General features: G+C 60.4%; 1 protein-coding gene and 1 long non-coding RNA gene across 2 annotated transcripts; one reads left to right on the forward strand and one right to left on the reverse strand.

Annotated features, from left to right (window-relative positions):
* Window positions 1-418: 418 nt before the first annotated feature.
* Window positions 419-5,845, reverse strand: LOC144615771 (uncharacterized). The gene is made up of 2 exons (XR_013554392.2): window positions 5,136-5,845; window positions 419-655 (listed from the first exon to the last, which is right to left on the reverse strand). It is a non-coding gene; the product is annotated as an uncharacterized LOC144615771 (long non-coding RNA).
* On the forward strand, window positions 5,841-14,166 carry CDC34 (cell division cycle 34, ubiquitin conjugating enzyme). Its single transcript, XM_060629568.3, has 5 exons — window positions 5,841-6,017; window positions 8,830-8,916; window positions 9,025-9,122; window positions 9,895-10,029; window positions 13,097-14,166. The coding sequence occupies exons 1-5, from the start codon at window positions 5,841-5,843 to the stop codon at window positions 13,308-13,310; spliced, it is 711 nt and encodes a 236-aa protein (XP_060485551.1). The 3' UTR covers window positions 13,311-14,166.
* Window positions 14,167-15,929: the final 1,763 nt, after the last annotated feature.

The raw sequence follows: 15,929 nt of genomic DNA on the forward strand, positions 1-15,929 counted from the left end.
AAGTCTGTCCTATCACTGTTCACCAAGCACCCGCTGGGCACCCCTCTCCCCTCCAAGGGGACTGTTGCTTGCAAGAGGAACCCCTCTGGGAGCAGGAGGAAGGAGTCACATTCCCAGCCCAGAATGGTGGCCGGCCGGTGACCTCCACCTCCAACTCTGGTGAATGGGACCCAGGACTCGGCCCCTTTTCTGATTGAAGGAGACCCCATGGGAACAGAGCTGAAACCATTTTTCAGGCTACCGATGGCAAGGACCACCTTGTCTCCCCATCCCTCCCCCCTGCACAGGCCAGGTGATCAGCGAACTGTGAGTTGTGGCCACTATGTGTTTTGCAAAACCGACCACAGCAACATTTCTGTTCCCACACGCTTCCAGAACGTCCCCACCCCTCCCTCGAAAGGCAGATCGAGAGGTGAAATCCGCATTCCCTTTCACTGAATTTGGGTGGCTTTTGTAAGACCACAGGATCTCCACGGCTAGGTCACAAAAGGTGCCAGGTCCCATGCCCCCCCGCCCCGGGCTCACCGGTTCACTCAGCAGCCGCGAGTTGGGACAGCGGGCGACTGGCAGCACCGACTGCGCGGATTCACGAGCGAGACAGATCACCGTGTTTGCCATGAAGCTTTAGGGTCATTTATCATGCAGCCATGGGCAACTGGAAGATTAAGGAAAAGCAAGCCGCTGGATAAGTGTTGGCTGGAACGCTTCTACTCTGTCCTGCGCCCACACACAGGGATTGCTCCAGAAATTTGCAACCCAGCCGCCACGGGGCCGGGCAGCAGCAGGGACAAATCGTGGGTGAGGCCCCTGCCCACACTCGGCTCGTAGACGGGTGGGCCATCTGCGTTAGGTGCGTACCTGTCCCGGAGCCCAGGCAGGTGGGGGCCTCAACGGTCAGCTCTGCGGCCACTCCTTCATGACCTCAGAAGCTGAGGTGGGCACTGTGTACCGGGTCACCCCTCCCTGCTGCCCCCTCCAGGCTGCCCCCGCCCACCGCTGCCCCTCTGCAGGGGAGCCACGCTGCCCAGGAAGCTCCACTCCTTCTGGGGCGGGCATTGCTAGTGAGTGAGGGCCAGAGGGTATGAAAGCCAGCCCCTTTGCCTCAGGTGGAGCTAATTTGGGGGCAGCTCATGTTCCAGAGCCCCCCAGAATAGAGTGAGGCCAAGTCCAGCCAGGACAATTGCCCTGCCCCATCCAGCCTCGCCCGCTGCCTCCCTGGGTCGCCATCATGCGTGGCCTTAGGTCCGGAAGTCCCATTCGTTACGACCCCGGCTCGATCTCTGCCAGCCGCCAGAGTCCAGGGAAGCCGACACAACGTTCGCACCTGGCCTCAACCTCATGGCAGTGTGGACCATGCGACACTACAAACCTCCCCCTTCTGGAAACACCCCCTTGCCCACTCTCTAAATGCTCCTGCCCCGCCCCGTGGCGGCCTCCTCCTCTTATCTCAGCTTTGGGGGTCGGGGGACATGGCCCCCCAGCTCTGTCCAGGGCCTCTCCTCACACATCCTCCTCACTTAGAATCTCACCGGCCCGAGGCATCTATTGCCGCCCGGACGCCAGGGTTCTCGAAGTCATGGCTTGGACCCCTTGCCTTGCTCTGCTCCAGCCTTCGAGAACCAACCACATACCTAGGACTTCTGGAGACATCCCAAGGACACCCTAGGCCTGCTGTATCTGGGACTGAGCCTCTAGCTGACCTCCCAAACCTGGGGCTCCCCTGGAGTTTGTGGCCACTGTGGAAGCCCCCTGTCCACCCGGGTCTGGGGGAGTGGCTGAATGCCTCCTCCCCCTCAGCTGGCCCTTTTCTGGAACAGCAGGTGACTCCTGGATGGCCAATGAGATGCAGCCCTGGGATTGTTTTTGACACAGTTGAGCTGGGAGGACCCGGCCTGAGTTCTGGAGCCATTACACCACCACAAGTCCTGTGAGCAAAGTCAGCACTCCAGAAAGCTGACCCAGGAGACTCCCCAGCTCCTTGTCTTGCCTCTGTCCCCTCACTCTGTCTCGGGCACACCAGTCTCTAGCTGAAGCAACTTGTCCCCACCTCAGGGCCTTTGTATGTGCTAGCCCCTGTCTCTGTAACACTGTTACTCCAGACCCACATGGCTCACTTCCTCCCTTCATTCTGGTCTCTGCTCAGATGCCACCTCCTGAGGGACACCTCCCCTGACCACTCTCCAAACCAACCCTCCAACCACTCCTGTTGCTAATGCCTCACCATACTGTATTTTTCTTCTTGGCAATTATTGCTACCAAAAATCGCTATTTATTTACCGATTTGTTTATGGCCTCTCTCCCTACCTCTCCAAAGGTGGGAGGCTTTGCTAGTCCTGTTCTCTGTAGCCCCGGGGCCTAGATCTGTGCGTGGAAGTCATGAATCAATCAATCAATTTTCCAGCGGAAGAATCTGAAGCTTACAGAGCTAAGTGTATTCAATTCCCACGACTGTTGTTACAAATCACCGTGAATTCAGTGGCTTAAAGTTACACACACTGGTTCTCTGACAGCCCTGGGCTCACAGATCCTAACTCCCAGGTGTAGGCAGGGCTGGCTCCCCCGGGGGCCCCAGGGGGCCCCATCTCCTCGGTTTTCCGGCTTCCAGAGGTGCCGTCCTTGGCCCATGGCCCCTCCTCATCCTCAGAGCCAGAAGCACGGGGTCTGCCCATCTGTCTGACTTTGGTCCTTTGGGAATGGGGTAGATTACACAGGGCCCAACCACCGTGATTACCCAAAATAATCTCCCATCTCAAGATTCCTCTTCTTTTTAATGCAAGCTTTATGCCCAACGGACTCCAACTCATGACCCTGAGATCGAGTTGCATGCTCCAGCCAGATGCTCTCTTCCCATCTCAAGATTCTTTTTTTTTTTTTAACGTTTATTTATTTTTGAGACAGAGAGAGACTGAGCATGAATGGGGGAGGGTCACAGAGAGGGAGACAAAGAATCTGAAACAGGTTCCAGGCTCCGAGCTGTCAGCACAGAGCCCGACGCGGGACTTGAACTCACAGACCGAGAGATCATGACCTGAGCCGAAGTCGGCCGCTTAACCGACTGAGCCACCCAGGCGCCCCAAGATTCTTAATCTCATCTGCAAAGTCCCTTTTGTCCTGTGAGGTGGTATAGTCACAGGCTCTGGGATTAGGATGTGGACGGCTATGGGAGGTGAGGGGGGCATTATTCTCTCCCGCAGTAAGTGGCCGGCCCCGTGGCACAACCAGGAAAAGGCAGGGCTGACCTCGAAGCCAGTTCTATTGCATCCAGAGCACACTGGCCTTGAAGCCTCTGTCTTAGGCCTCCATTTCCCTCTACCCTTGAGGGGCCACATTCCCCCCTGTCCGTCCTTTTATTCCACTCCTGCAGTCCCTGCCTCCTGAGATCACGTCTTCCTTCTCAACCGGCATGATTGCAGCAAAATGCCATTGTATACCTCTCCATAACATCTTCAAGGCCCATGCTAAGAGTTTTCCAAATATTATCTCATGTAACTCGTTTTACAGATAGAGAAACTGAGACCTGGCTTAGCATCCCAGGGCCATTTCCAAGGTCAGAGCAGAACTTAGGTTTGAATGCAGGGCGCTCCTGTGGCACGTGATGGGAGGCGCACATCACACTGGCTTCATAAGAACGAAAGTAATTTATCAGCTTGCACCTCTGGAGCATTCAGAGAAGGTCAGCATGGCTGCATCCAGGAGCACACACAGGGTCATCAGGATCCCCGAGCGCCACCTTTGTTCGTAGGGCTTGTGGTGATAAGACGGTCCCCTAACCTCAGGCCAGGTCCCCACTCAGTCACCCCAGCCCAGTGTTCTCAGAAAAAGTCCCAGAGCTGCATCTCATTCGATGGTTAGCCACATGCTGTTCCTGAACCAACCAGTGCAGCCAGGGGCTTGGAACGCTCTGATTGGGTGACCCGTCCCTGCAGCCAGGGTTTGGGGGGTCAGTCCAATTTGAACCTTACAGACTAAGAATGAGAAGCCCCTAAGGGAAAATCAAGGTGCTGTGGACACCCCAGATGACCAGCTCTCCAGGATATTGCAGAGCCCAAGGAGCAGGCTTTCCTGGGGGATGAGGCCCCATGTGGCACCTCCTGGAGCGGCCATAAACTTGGTACCTCCCTTTCCGTCTCCAAGGCCACCCCGCCCACCCAACACTTTGTGGGGCTGTGGGGATTACACAGGGAGATCCCGGGAAGCCTCTCTGGAAGAATCACGATTAGCTCTCACGACCGTTTATCCATAAGCTACCACACGCCAACGCCGACACTGCTGCTGTAGGCAGAGAACGAGCGTCAGAGTGCACTTGCCACAGGGCACACAGTCCTTTTACAGCTAAGGGGCCCACTCCACGCGCCTCCAAGGAGGGCAGAGGTTCCGAGACTCGAAGCCCAGAGCCCCCTTTACGGATGAGACGGTCAAAGCCCCAGGCTTGGGTCAGCCCTCTGAAGCTCAGCTCCGCCCGGGGTTCCTTCTCAGAGTACCCTGACTCTCTCCCCTGTGGAGATGTTGCTCACCTTGCCCCAGACAGGTTGACACCTGCCTGTCCTCAGCTGGGACACCTGGAGGAGGGCGGAGCCCAAGGTGTTGCAGATATTGGCTGCCCCTGACACCTGCCAACAAGGCTATGGGCACATCCCAGGGCGGGACCACAGCAGGCGCCACTGGCCCAACGCCCACTCTCGTGGGGAGCGGTCACCCTGAGGTTGTGCAGGATGTTGGCCTGGGCACCACGTCTGACTCTCATGCCCAAGTGTCCCAGCAAGGGTTGTGTGTCTAGGCCTCGGACCAGCCAGATCTGAGCTCAGCCGCAGTCGGGAGGAAGGACAAGCTGGGGTGGAAGGTCAGTCTACGATTCGGGCACAAGCAGGGCTCAGCCGAGGGTGGGACTCAGGCGGGGGGGTCGGCCAGGATGGGTGCTGAATCAACACTGCCGAATGAAACCCGAAAGCGGGGGTGCACTGATCTCCCCAGCTTCCCTGGGGAGCAGTGTCTTGCCCATCTCTGGATTCCAGTTCGTCGGACCGTATTGAGCAGGGAGGTCACTCCTCACCTCTGCCTCGAGAAAGTGAGGCACCGCCCAACGAGGACCCGGTCTGCGGACCCCAGACACTCCCTCACCCCACCCTCCCGCCTACCCACTGCCGGCCGGGCCGCCCTTTCCGCTCGCTCAGAACCGCCGGAGAAGGGAATCCGCCTCCGTCCTCCCTTCCCGGGCCAAAGGACCCCGCCCCGGCCCGCCCCCGGCCCCACCCCGTGCTGGGACGTCATAAAAAAGACCCCAAAAGCTCAGCGGCCCGTGCCGGGACGACGCAGCCCAACCCTGCCCGCCTCCCCGCGCACAGGTGTCCGGGGTGCTAGCCCGAGAGAGGGGCGGCGGCGGCCTCCCGGGGGTCGAAAGCTCCAAGGCGCCTGCGCGCTCGGCCCCCCTCCCTCCCCGCGGTCGCGCCTGCGCGCTCGGCGGGCCGGGGGCGGGGACTCCACTTCCCGGCGTGCCCCGCGGGCGGGCGCGCAGGTGCGGTCCGGGCCCGGCCGCCGCGCGCAGGCGCAGTCGGGGGGGGGGGGGTGGCGGCGGCGCGCAGGCGCAGCGTGGGGCGGGGCGCGCGGGTCAGGCCGAGGCGAGCGCCGGGCGGGCGGCGGTGCCAGAGCGAGTGGAGCGCTCAGGGAGCTCGAGCGGCGGCGGCGGCGGTGGCGTAGAGGAGGAAGGCGGCGGCGGCGGCCCCAGCCCCGGCGCCTCCCCGGCCGGCGCGCGGCCCGGCCCGTCCCGCGCCTCCGCGGCGGCCCCACGGCCCAGCGCGCCCCCGACCCCGGGCCCCGCCGCCGCCGCCGCCGCCGCCGCCGCCATGGCCCGGCCGCTGGTGCCCAGCTCGCAGAAGGCTCTGCTGCTCGAGCTCAAGGGGCTGCAGGAGGAGCCGGTGGAGGGCTTCCGGGTGACCCTGGTGGACGAGGGCGACCTGTACAACTGGGAGGTGGCCATCTTCGGGCCCCCCAACACCTACTACGAGGGCGGCTACTTCAAGGTGAGCCCGCGGCTCGCAGTCCCGGTTCCCACCCGGCCTGTGTGCCCGCGGCGGTCCCCGTCTCCCTGGGTCTAGCTGGTGGTTCTCTCGGCCACCCCTTCCGTCCCTGGAAGCAGCTCCAGGCCCCCGCCTTCCCAGCCGGTCTGCTGGATCCCCGGAGAGAAGGCTCGGGGCGCTCCCTGTTTGTTTGGGTGTGGGGCTCGTGCTTACCTCAGCCTCTGGCGGACCCGGGCCCTCAGCTGCCTTCCCCGCCCCTTGCCCGGAGGAGACAAAGAGCCTCCCCAGACCTAGCAAGCTCTATTGTTGGGGAGCACGGGGTTGGGGAAGGGAGGGAGGGAGGCCAGACTGGGGGGGCTGCTCCGCCACTTGTTTGGGTTCCAACAAAGGCTCAGATGGGGCCTTGCCAGCTGGGGCCTGCTTGGAAAGCAGCCACTCTTCCCGATAGCAGCCGGCCAGGCCCACTTGGCTTCCTCTGGAGCTTTATGTAAGTTGTTCTCTAGGGAACGTTGAGGCAAGACGGTGGCATCACTGCCACTCTCCACTTTGTCCCTGGGAGCCACACCTCAGAGAGCAACCCCACGGACCCGGGACCCGGGACCCTGGTCTCCAATCCTGGGGCCCCTCTCTTGCCGCAACTTGCTTTTCTCAGGTTTCGCTGAGCAGGTGTCCTTCTGGGGCTCAAATCTCACGTCTGGGTCGTTTTCTCTGTCCCCTGTGATAGTTTCATCCCGGGCAGTTCTTTTCTGGGAGCAGGGAGGGGGTGCTGGCCCTGGCACTGGCTGTGTTTCCCGCTAGTGTGACAGAAGATCTGAGCCAGAACCCAGGCAGCTTTCTTGATCTCACCATTTGAGCCCCCACGTGGCCTTGGAAGGACCCTTGTCAGATTGTAGGGCTTTGCTCTTTGAGCCAGAGGGATGGGGCAAGGGGTCTGCCTGCACGAGAGGTGGGGCAAGGGTCCTCAGCCTGGGAACACCCTCCTCCCCCAGCCCTGCCCGGTTGGGGGGGGGGGGGCGGGCAGAAACCACAGCTAGGCCAGGCTGTGGGGGAGGGGCGGGTGATACTCCCAGGACACACGTCTGCGTTTGCACTTTTGGCTCCTGTTTTAGCTGAGCCTGCTCAGTGGCTGTGAGGGAGCAGCCTGGTCTGCTGGGGGTGAGTCCTGAGTTGAGATTCCCCTGGTGTTGGGGTGGGATGGGGGGAGGACTGTGGACCGCTCCCGCCCGAGTTGTGCATCGGCAATCCGGCCTCTTGCATGCATGCGGGGACTGGATTTGGGGTTGATCACCTAATGGTCCAACTAGATCCCTCCCCCAGCCTCCTTTGTGTGCTTCAGGCTGGAGGGATGGGAGCTCCATTCAGAGCCGGAGGTGGAGTCCCACCCTGAGGCAACAGCGAGACTAAGAGACTGAGTGAGCTCACAGATCTGGAAGGAAGGGATGTGGGCTTCTGACTTTTGCTCACTAACTGGTTGCAGGGGATCCTCCACACTAGGGTTGGGGGATTGTCCCGTTTTTCTGGAGAAGAAGGGACTGGGGGTGGGGCCCTGCCAGATTCGAACACATCTGCCGTAGGTTGTGTTGTGTTGTGTCCTCAGAGAAGCCGGCGGGGGACCCGGGGTGGTTTTGGCACCCACCCTGATCCTCCTGTCGAGGCGTGACTGGGTGGGGAGACCCTCTGCAGCAGGTGTGGAACAGCCAGACTGGGAAGTGCCTGGCGGCCACCACCGCTTCCCAGCCACTTCCTGCGGCGCCTTGCTTGTCCTTCATGGGCCATGGTGAGCATTTGGGCAAGGCAGTGTACTCAAGGGGGTGCCAGAGAGACGCGGTTCAACAACCTCCTCCCAGCTTGCTTGCTGTGTATCCTTGCGCAAGGTACTTTCCTTCTCTGAGCCTCAGTTTGCTCAGTAGTGAAGGCATCTCTGGGGACGCTTGAGACAAGATGAGGTGGGACTTGCTGGGTGTTTGAGAACAGCTGTCCTCGGGGCCATCGCTTAGAAACCTGTAGGGCAGGTTCTGAGCTCCGGGTTTGCTCTGCAGTCACCAGCAAGTTACCTGCCTCCCAGGCCTCAGCACAATCACCCAGGAACAGAGGGACTTCTAAATGCCCCCGTGCCCCTGCCCAGGAGGGTGACTCTCCAGAGATGGGCCTGCGAAGCTCCAGCAGAGGAGCCCAGCTTTGGCTCCCAGCACACTGGCTCGCCCGGGAGAGCCTGGAGCACCACCAGGACCCTAGGCCAGACATCCCCATGTCTGGGACTGGGGCTCAAGCCGCAAACGAAGCTCCTGCACCTGCTGAGGCCTCGGCAGGCAGCCCTCCCCAGTCTGCCCCAGGACCTTCCTGTCTGCCTTCCTGGCCCCCCAGGATGGATGCTTGTGGGCAGAGAGCCCGTCCGTCCAGCGCTGACTCATCTCCTCCCACAGAGCCCAGCCCACAGAGGTGTCGGGAATGATTGCCGAGTGAACACACATCTATTTTTAACCTTCCCCACAGCCTGGAAACTGAGGCCTAGGAGTCGCCGCCATGCTGGGGGTGCACAGCTCCCTTGGGGCCTGGCTCCTGGCCCCTCCCACGGGTCTGGGCCAAGAATGGCCTTGGAGTTGCCCTTCAGCAGCAGGAGGGGGGCCAGGGTCCGCTCAGGCCACCCCAAAGAGTCCTGGGGGGGGTCTGTGAGGGGCGACCAGCAGGGTCCAGGCGGTCCTCCTGCAACAGGGGGGTCTGTCCTGGCCAGTGTCCTTGTTTGTGTGTTCGTGGGCACAGTCCCTGAGCAATGGCCAGCACTGGCTGAGCTCTTCTGCTCTCTGCCCCTCCCCAGGCACGCCTCAAGTTCCCTATCGACTACCCCTACTCCCCGCCAGCCTTCCGGTTCCTGACCAAGATGTGGCATCCCAACATCTACGAGGTGAGCCCACCGGGCAGGCCCCTCCCGGCTCCCCTGTAGTGGGGAGGGCACTGCGCTGCCTGGTGGCAGTGCTGTGGGCGCTGACCCCTCTCTCCTGTCCTCACACAGACGGGGGACGTGTGCATCTCCATTCTCCACCCCCCAGTCGATGACCCCCAGAGTGGGGAGCTGCCCTCAGAGCGCTGGAACCCTACGCAGAACGTCAGGTGAGGCTGGGCCAGACCCTGCCGGAGGGACTGGTCAGCACGTGGACCCCTGGCCCCCGCAGCATTCCTGACCTTGCTCCTTCGGGGCCTCTTCAGGGCCATGACTCGCCAGAGTACCGTGGCATCTGTCCAAACTGGCCTCCCACCAGGATACTGGGGGCCCCAAAGACCCCAGGACCAATTCTCCTAGCCTCTCCTCTCATTTCTTGGTGCCCCCTGCCCCATCCACCATGAGAAACAGCCCCTGGGAGTCTCGGGTCTGTGTCTTCCCTCCCATTGCCCCTCTGCCTGCCCCTGGGATCTCCCCTCCGTCTCAGGGCTGAGCTGCTCATCCTGAGTGGGCTGGCCTCCCTGCCTCGCAGCCTGCATGTCTTTAGTCCAGCCCGAACTATAGTAGAAGTTGGTGGCACAGAGGGACCTGTTTGCCCGCAGGATGCCTCGGGGATAGGGGCATGTGGGACAAAGGTGGTCCTGGCTTCAGCTGCTCCCACGTCATGTTGTCCTGGGAGCTGGGCGGGCAGGTGGATGGACTGGGGGGGGGGCCGGACCCTGCTGTTCTTGGGGCCTGAGACAAAAAGGGACAACGAGAAGTCCAGTCAGATGTCATCTGCAGGGTTGGGGGGCTGTGAGGGTCCCCAGGCAGGTGCTGGCTTCAGAGTGTCCGGAAGCTCCCCAGTGACGCTTGGGCCTGGGCGTGGCCTGAGAGCCCAGCTCGTAGGTGGGTGGCGTGGGCCAAAAACGCCCTGCACCTGTTGACTCCCTACTTCCCCAGGACCATCCTGCTGAGCGTCATCTCCCTCCTCAACGAACCTAACACCTTCTCGCCGGCGAACGTGGATGCCTCTGTGATGTACAGGAAGTGGAAAGAGAGCAAAGGCAAGGACCGGGAGTACACGGACATCATCAGGTGAGGAGGGCTTCTGTGCAGGCCCACACACCTCCAGCCTGCCCATGGCCAGCAGTCCCAGTAGGGACTTGCAGCCCTGGGGAGGAGCCAGCCAGCCTGAAGCCTACGCCTTGGTTCTTCTGCTGGTCTCCTTGCCCCCCCCCCCCTTTTTTTTTTTTTAAAGAAAACGTGTGTTCTCTGTCTCTGTTGCACGGTGAGGTGCCCCAGTGTGTGTCGCAGATGTGTAGCTTAATGCCTGTGAGATGTGTAACACGGTGTGTGCATTCAGAGCACCTGTGGTGCACGTGTGTCGCGCACAGACCCGGTGGCACGTACATACAGAAGCCCCTGAGTGGTGACCGCCAGGCTTTAACAAGGGGTCACTGCGGTTTCTTTGCTTTGTAACTAAAATAGCAGAGACTCTCCTGGTCCCTCTCTCCTCCCTCCTGGGGAGCCTCTCCCAAGCATTGCGGGGCCTCCTGTCTGCATTTTGGCCCCTCGTGCCTATCTACAAACGGGCGCTCCGGGACCACAGTCCTTCGGGTACCTGCTCCTGACATCAACTCTGTTTTCCTGCTTTCTTTTGGGGGGGAACATAGGTTTTGTGTACTACTGAGGTCTGGTTTATGTCACGTCGTATCTTGGTTTCTTGCTGTGAACGTCATTTACATTTGTAATTTTGAAGCTTGGAATCATTTCCTAAAGGCAGAAAATGATCATGATACCAGCGCGCTTAGAAAATTGCTATCTTTTCTAGAAAATAAGTTTTGTCTGGTTAGGAAAGCGATGCATCACTTGGGGATTGGCCAGGACTAATCCTCCACCTAGCGGGTGGTCATTTCCAGTGCTCTCCCCTTCGAATAAACAGGTGAGCACCCTTGGAAAGGGACCTTTGCACAGGATGGACACTCAGCGGGCAGGTGCAGGACCAGGGTGGGAACCTGGTCTAAGGCCCTGGGTGCACACGCTGTCCGCTTAGGACCTAGAGCTGCTTGTGCTTCACCCCCTTTTCTCTCTCCCTGGATTTGTGTGAGCTGCTCTGTGTCTGTTGTCCATTGTTGCTTTTTAATGCGGGTTTACTGACTCGTTTCATGACAGGCTTAACCCTTTGTTAGGTTTTTCCTAGATACCCTTTCAGTTTGTCATTTTTTAAGTTTTATTTAGGTAATCTCCCAACGTGGGGCTCGAACTCATGACCCCAAGATCAGACATGCTTTTCCGACCCTGCCAGTCAGGCACCACCCCCCCACCCCCCGTCATTTACCTTTTAATTAAAAAAATGGGTGAGTCATGTGCACACCTGCATTAGGACCCGGCCACTTGAGGTCTGAGTATTTACCCAAGAGAAACGGGGGCGCGTGTCCACACCGGTACGCACACGAATGTTCAGAACAGTCTCGATTTGCCAAAGCTGTCAACGGCCCAGGCGTACAGCCGCAGGCGAGGAGGGAGCAGGCCGGGGCCTGTCCACGTAGCCTCAGAAAGCACGTTGGTGTCTGTCAGAGGGGCAGAATGCACAAGACACGGCGGAACCTCCGGGGGGGAGGGGTATGCTTGCGCCCTCGCTTGTGGGGCAGCGTCTCAGGACACACGTGGGTCAAAACTCACCGCCACACACTTTAAGTTGCCACAGTTCACACAGACGAAGCCCCAGAAGCAACTGTGTGCTGAGAAGGCAACGTGTTCGTGATAGAGAAACACACACATCCTGAGAGAAACGAAAAGGAAGCCCCGCAACACTAACACCTGACAGTTTCCGTGTAGCCTTCCAGACGCCCACGTCCGCTGCCACCCTGCCCTGGCAGCCGCTGATCTGCGTGCTAGAAATGTGGAGAACGGTGCCGTGCATGTGCACGGGCCTCACACGCTGTTGTGCATCGTGTGCCAGAGCTCCCTGCCGCCTCGTGCTTCACGCTGGACAGACGCAGGTGTCAGGGGTCCACAGCCCGTAGCTGCAGGCCGTTTCTGTGGATTTTGGTTCTCTTTCCTCTGAGTAAAGTTGTGCCGGTTTTCTTCCGTAGACCTGGCCCGTTTTTTGCTGCTTCCGTGGTATTTTACGTGAGCAGAATTTTCTGAACGATTTCTGCGGTGTTGCACGTGTGACCTGAGTGCATCAGAGCCCCCCAAGCCACACACGCGGCCCCAGGGTGACCCATGTGCGTGTAGGGCAGCCCCTTCTCCCGTTTGTTTGTCCCCCGTTGTCGTCCCAGGATAGCTGTCCCCCGATGCCGGGCGGGGTCACAGCCTTGGGTCTGTGGAAGTGAGGAGGCGCCGAGCGGGGTGTCTGCCACGAGTGATGCCGGGTGCTCTGCAGGCCTCCCCGTGCTGCTGTGCGGGACCCTCGTGGGGTCTCGGGGCGAGGGCGCTCGGCTCAGCTACGTGGCGGGGGGTCCTGCCCACATGGCCTGTTCTTCGCCCCAGTTTTTCCCAGCACCTCCCACGTGGTGCCAAAATTAAAACCAGACTGTTTTTATCCCTGAAGACTCCCCGTGGGCTGGCTCACATGCGCCCACGTGAGCAAGGCTGTGACGGGCGCTTCTGCCTGCCTGTCCCCCCGCCCCCGCCAAGTGTGTTCCCCGCACAACGGGGGCAGAGCCGGCTGACTTGGAGCCCCCCCCCCCCAGTGGGGCGATGCTGCAGGGTGTCCGTCTGGGGTGTCACCTGTGCTGGGACGTGGGCTCTCGGTGTCCACCCTGCCACAGCTCATGGGGGCGCCACGCCGAGTCCCCAGGAGAGCTGTCTGCTCTGTCCTGGGCGTGACCCATGGCGCCTGTCACCTCCCGGGTCCGCGTTCCCTTGTCCCCATTTCCCCCTGGCGTTGGCCCTCTTCATCCGCTCCGCCCCTGTCCGGCCGGCACAGGCAGCTGGAGATCTGGTCCAGCCCCGGTCCCGTCGCCCCTGGTGGCTGATGTCTGCCGGCTCGAACCGCGATAGTGGCTTCACCCTCCCACGGGGTGCCGCCGGTCTCCAGGATTCCTGTCTGGTGGCTCAAGGGGCCCTCCCCTGTGGCGTCCGTGCTCCTGCCTGCTCCTGCCTGCGGGGCCCCGAGGAGACAGAGCGGTGACCTGTGGGCCCGTGTCTCCCGCAGGAAGCAGGTCCTGGGGACCAAGGTGGACGCGGAGCGGGACGGCGTGAAGGTGCCCACCACGCTGGCTGAGTACTGCGTGAAGACCAAGGCGCCAGCGCCCGACGAGGGCTCAGACCTCTTCTACGACGACTACTACGAGGACGGCGAGCCCGAGGCTGAGGCCGACAGCTGCTTCGGGGACGACGAGGACGACTCCGGCAACGAGGAGTCCTGACAGGGCGACCCCAAGAATAAACGTACAGATTTTACCTCAGCAGCCCCGGACTGTGTGGCGAGACTGCCCCATGGGAGGGGTGCTGCCCGGCCCCCTGGGTGGTCTCCTCCCGGGCGTCGCCCTCCCTTCCCGCGCGCGTGTGTGTCCCGGGTCCCTCGTAGCCCGCCAGGTGGGGCGGGCCTGGGCGGCGGTGGCCTGAGGGACGCGGACCCGCCCGTGTGCGTGTTCAGCTCCTGCTGGCCGAGCCAGAGACTTGGGCCTGCGGCTCGCGCTGACGGATTCACTTGTGGTCACCTCTTCTCTCTGCTTTGGTTTGTTTGGAATCTAAATAAAACGACTTTACGAGAAGCTACAGAACCAACCTGTCCTTGGCCTTCCCGAAGGACCGCAGAGAGCAGTGTGCCACCAGGCGCCCCGTCCGGGCCGGGTCACGGCCCCAGATTCCCACCCGGGGCCGGCTGGTCTGCTGGCGGGGCTGGCCATCGGGCCCCAGGCAGCCCCTCTGTGGCCACAGCACCCCCAAGGAGCCCTGTGTGCTGGTGTCACCCAGGCCCGGTGGCTTCATTTCAGTGTAACTGTTAAGTCCAGAGTGGCCTGGGCTCAGGGTCAGATGGCATCAGGACCGAGGTCCCCCCTTGGGTCAGACGAGCACACGCCCAGCCTGACCAGTCACTGCGCCTGGGGCTGAGACGACCCCACACAGGTGGGGGACGGGCCAGAGGGGCAGGTACATCCAGGGTGCACACACATCCCCACAGCGGCCTGCACACGCCTTTCCCGGTTTGCCCTCGCGGTCTGGTGGTGTTTTAACCTGAATGATGTTTCTCCATTAAAACGTGGAAGGTTTCACTCTTCATCTCTGGCTTTTCTTAAACCCGGAGGGAAGTGCAGGGCGGGGAGGGGCCCCTCCGGACTCAAGTGGTGTTCTCGGCGGGACTGTGGCAGCCACACCTGTTCCCGCTCCTCCTGCACCTAGTTTGGGCCTCTGAGCTCTGTGGTGTATCACCAGCGACCCAGCCTCCGGAGTGGGAGCCTGGGCGTGTGACCCTCGCCCGTGTGCTGAGCAGGTGCAGGCAGGGCCAGGCCAGTGGCTCATGTTCATAACCTCCACAGGGCGCCGAGGCACCCTTCACCTCAGCCTAGAGGCATTTCCGGGGAGTGGTCTGGGGGGCTGGCAGCCCGCACGAGAAGACCTTGGTGGAGGTCTGGAAGCGGACGGCACGGTGGGGTGGTCTGTCCCCGCCCCACCCTGTCCGGGTGTGCTCACAGCACGGCGGCACGGGCTCCGGCGGGAGGACCCCGGGAGCAAGGCCGCTTCAATCACTCGGGGGTCACACGCACCACTTCTGCACAGGGCTGGACACGGGCGGGCACCCACCCAGACCCGAGGGGAGGGGCGCGGACCCCACGTCTCCATGGGAATCGTGTTCCCTTCATACCGTCCCCCACACAACTGCCATGGAAGCTTCTGCACAGAGATCTGACTGATACCTGAGGCCTTGGGGTTCACATCCCATAACCTATCTGCAAAACAGAGATCATAATTAGGGTTGCCCGGGGGAGCCTGGTGGCTCAGTCAGTTAGACGTCCCGACTTCAGCCCTGGTCACGATCTCACGGTTCATGAATTTGAGTCCCACACTGGGCTCTGTGCTGACAGCTCAGAGCCTGCTGAGAATTCTCTCTCTCTCTGCTGCTCTCTCACTGTCTCTCTTTCTGAAAAATAAACCTTAAAATAATTAGGGTTGCCCAGTTAAATATAAATTTCAGATAAACAAATCATTCTTACTGTATATATATATATATATATATATATATATATATATATATAATATAGTGGGTATATGTCCTGTGCAGTGTTGGGGACATGTTTACAAAGTATTTGTTGTTTATCTGAAATTCCAAGAACTCTATTTTTAGTTATTCGATTTGACCGTCCGGATACTAATGGAGCCTACTTCCTGGGGGTGGTTCCGGCTAAACTAGACAGGACATGTGAACACACTCTATAAATACTGATTTTTCTTGAACTCGTCCCTGGCCTGACACACCCGACTGGGTGAGGACAGGATGCCACCAAATGGGCGGTAATGGTTTCCAGAGTCTCTGCACCTGGGTGAATTCATCTGCCTGTTGTGATCAGTTGTTTTGGCCACCTCTCCTTTATAATGACCCCTTCGGTAGCAGGACAAAATGCCCAACTCAAACTGACTTAAACAGAAAGGAATTTAATTGGCTTCTGTGAGTGACAAGGCCAGGGATTTCAGGCATAGCCTGTTCAAGGCACTGGTTCTGCGCAGTCTCTCCCCAGACCTGTGGTCGCCAGAATAACAGCTCCAGAGATGTCCGTGCCCTGATCCCGTAACCTGAGAGCCAGAGAGCTCTCTGAGAGCCAGAGCAGGCAGGGGTGCAGGTCTCCCCCGGAGCCTTCACGGGAGCCAGCACTGCCCACACCCGGACGTTAGCCCCGTGAGGCCCGTTTCCTACTTCTGGCCCCATAGCTGTCAAAGAATAAGCTTGTGTGGCTTCAGGCCCTGAATGTGTGGTAATCCGTTAATCCGCTAGAGCTGCAAGAAGAAACCGTCACTTGCCAGGCTCAGCTTCCACTGAGTGGCCCTCG

Source organism: Panthera onca, chromosome A2 (genome assembly GCF_046562875.1).
Source record: "Panthera onca isolate mPanOnc1 chromosome A2, mPanOnc1 haplotype 2, whole genome shotgun sequence".
Lineage (NCBI taxonomy): Eukaryota > Metazoa > Chordata > Mammalia > Carnivora > Felidae > Panthera > Panthera onca.

Coding starts and splice junctions, on each gene's coding strand:
- CDC34 (XM_060629568.3), top strand. CDS start 5,841: ATGGCCCGGCCGCTGGTGCCCAGCTCGCAGAAGGCTCTGCTGCTCGAG. Junction 6,018..8,829: donor ACGAGGGCGGCTACTTCAAG/GTGAGCCCGCGG, acceptor GCCCCTCCCCAG/GCACGCCTCAAGTTCCCTAT. Junction 10,030..13,096: donor GAGTACACGGACATCATCAG/GTGAGGAGGGCT, acceptor TGTCTCCCGCAG/GAAGCAGGTCCTGGGGACCA.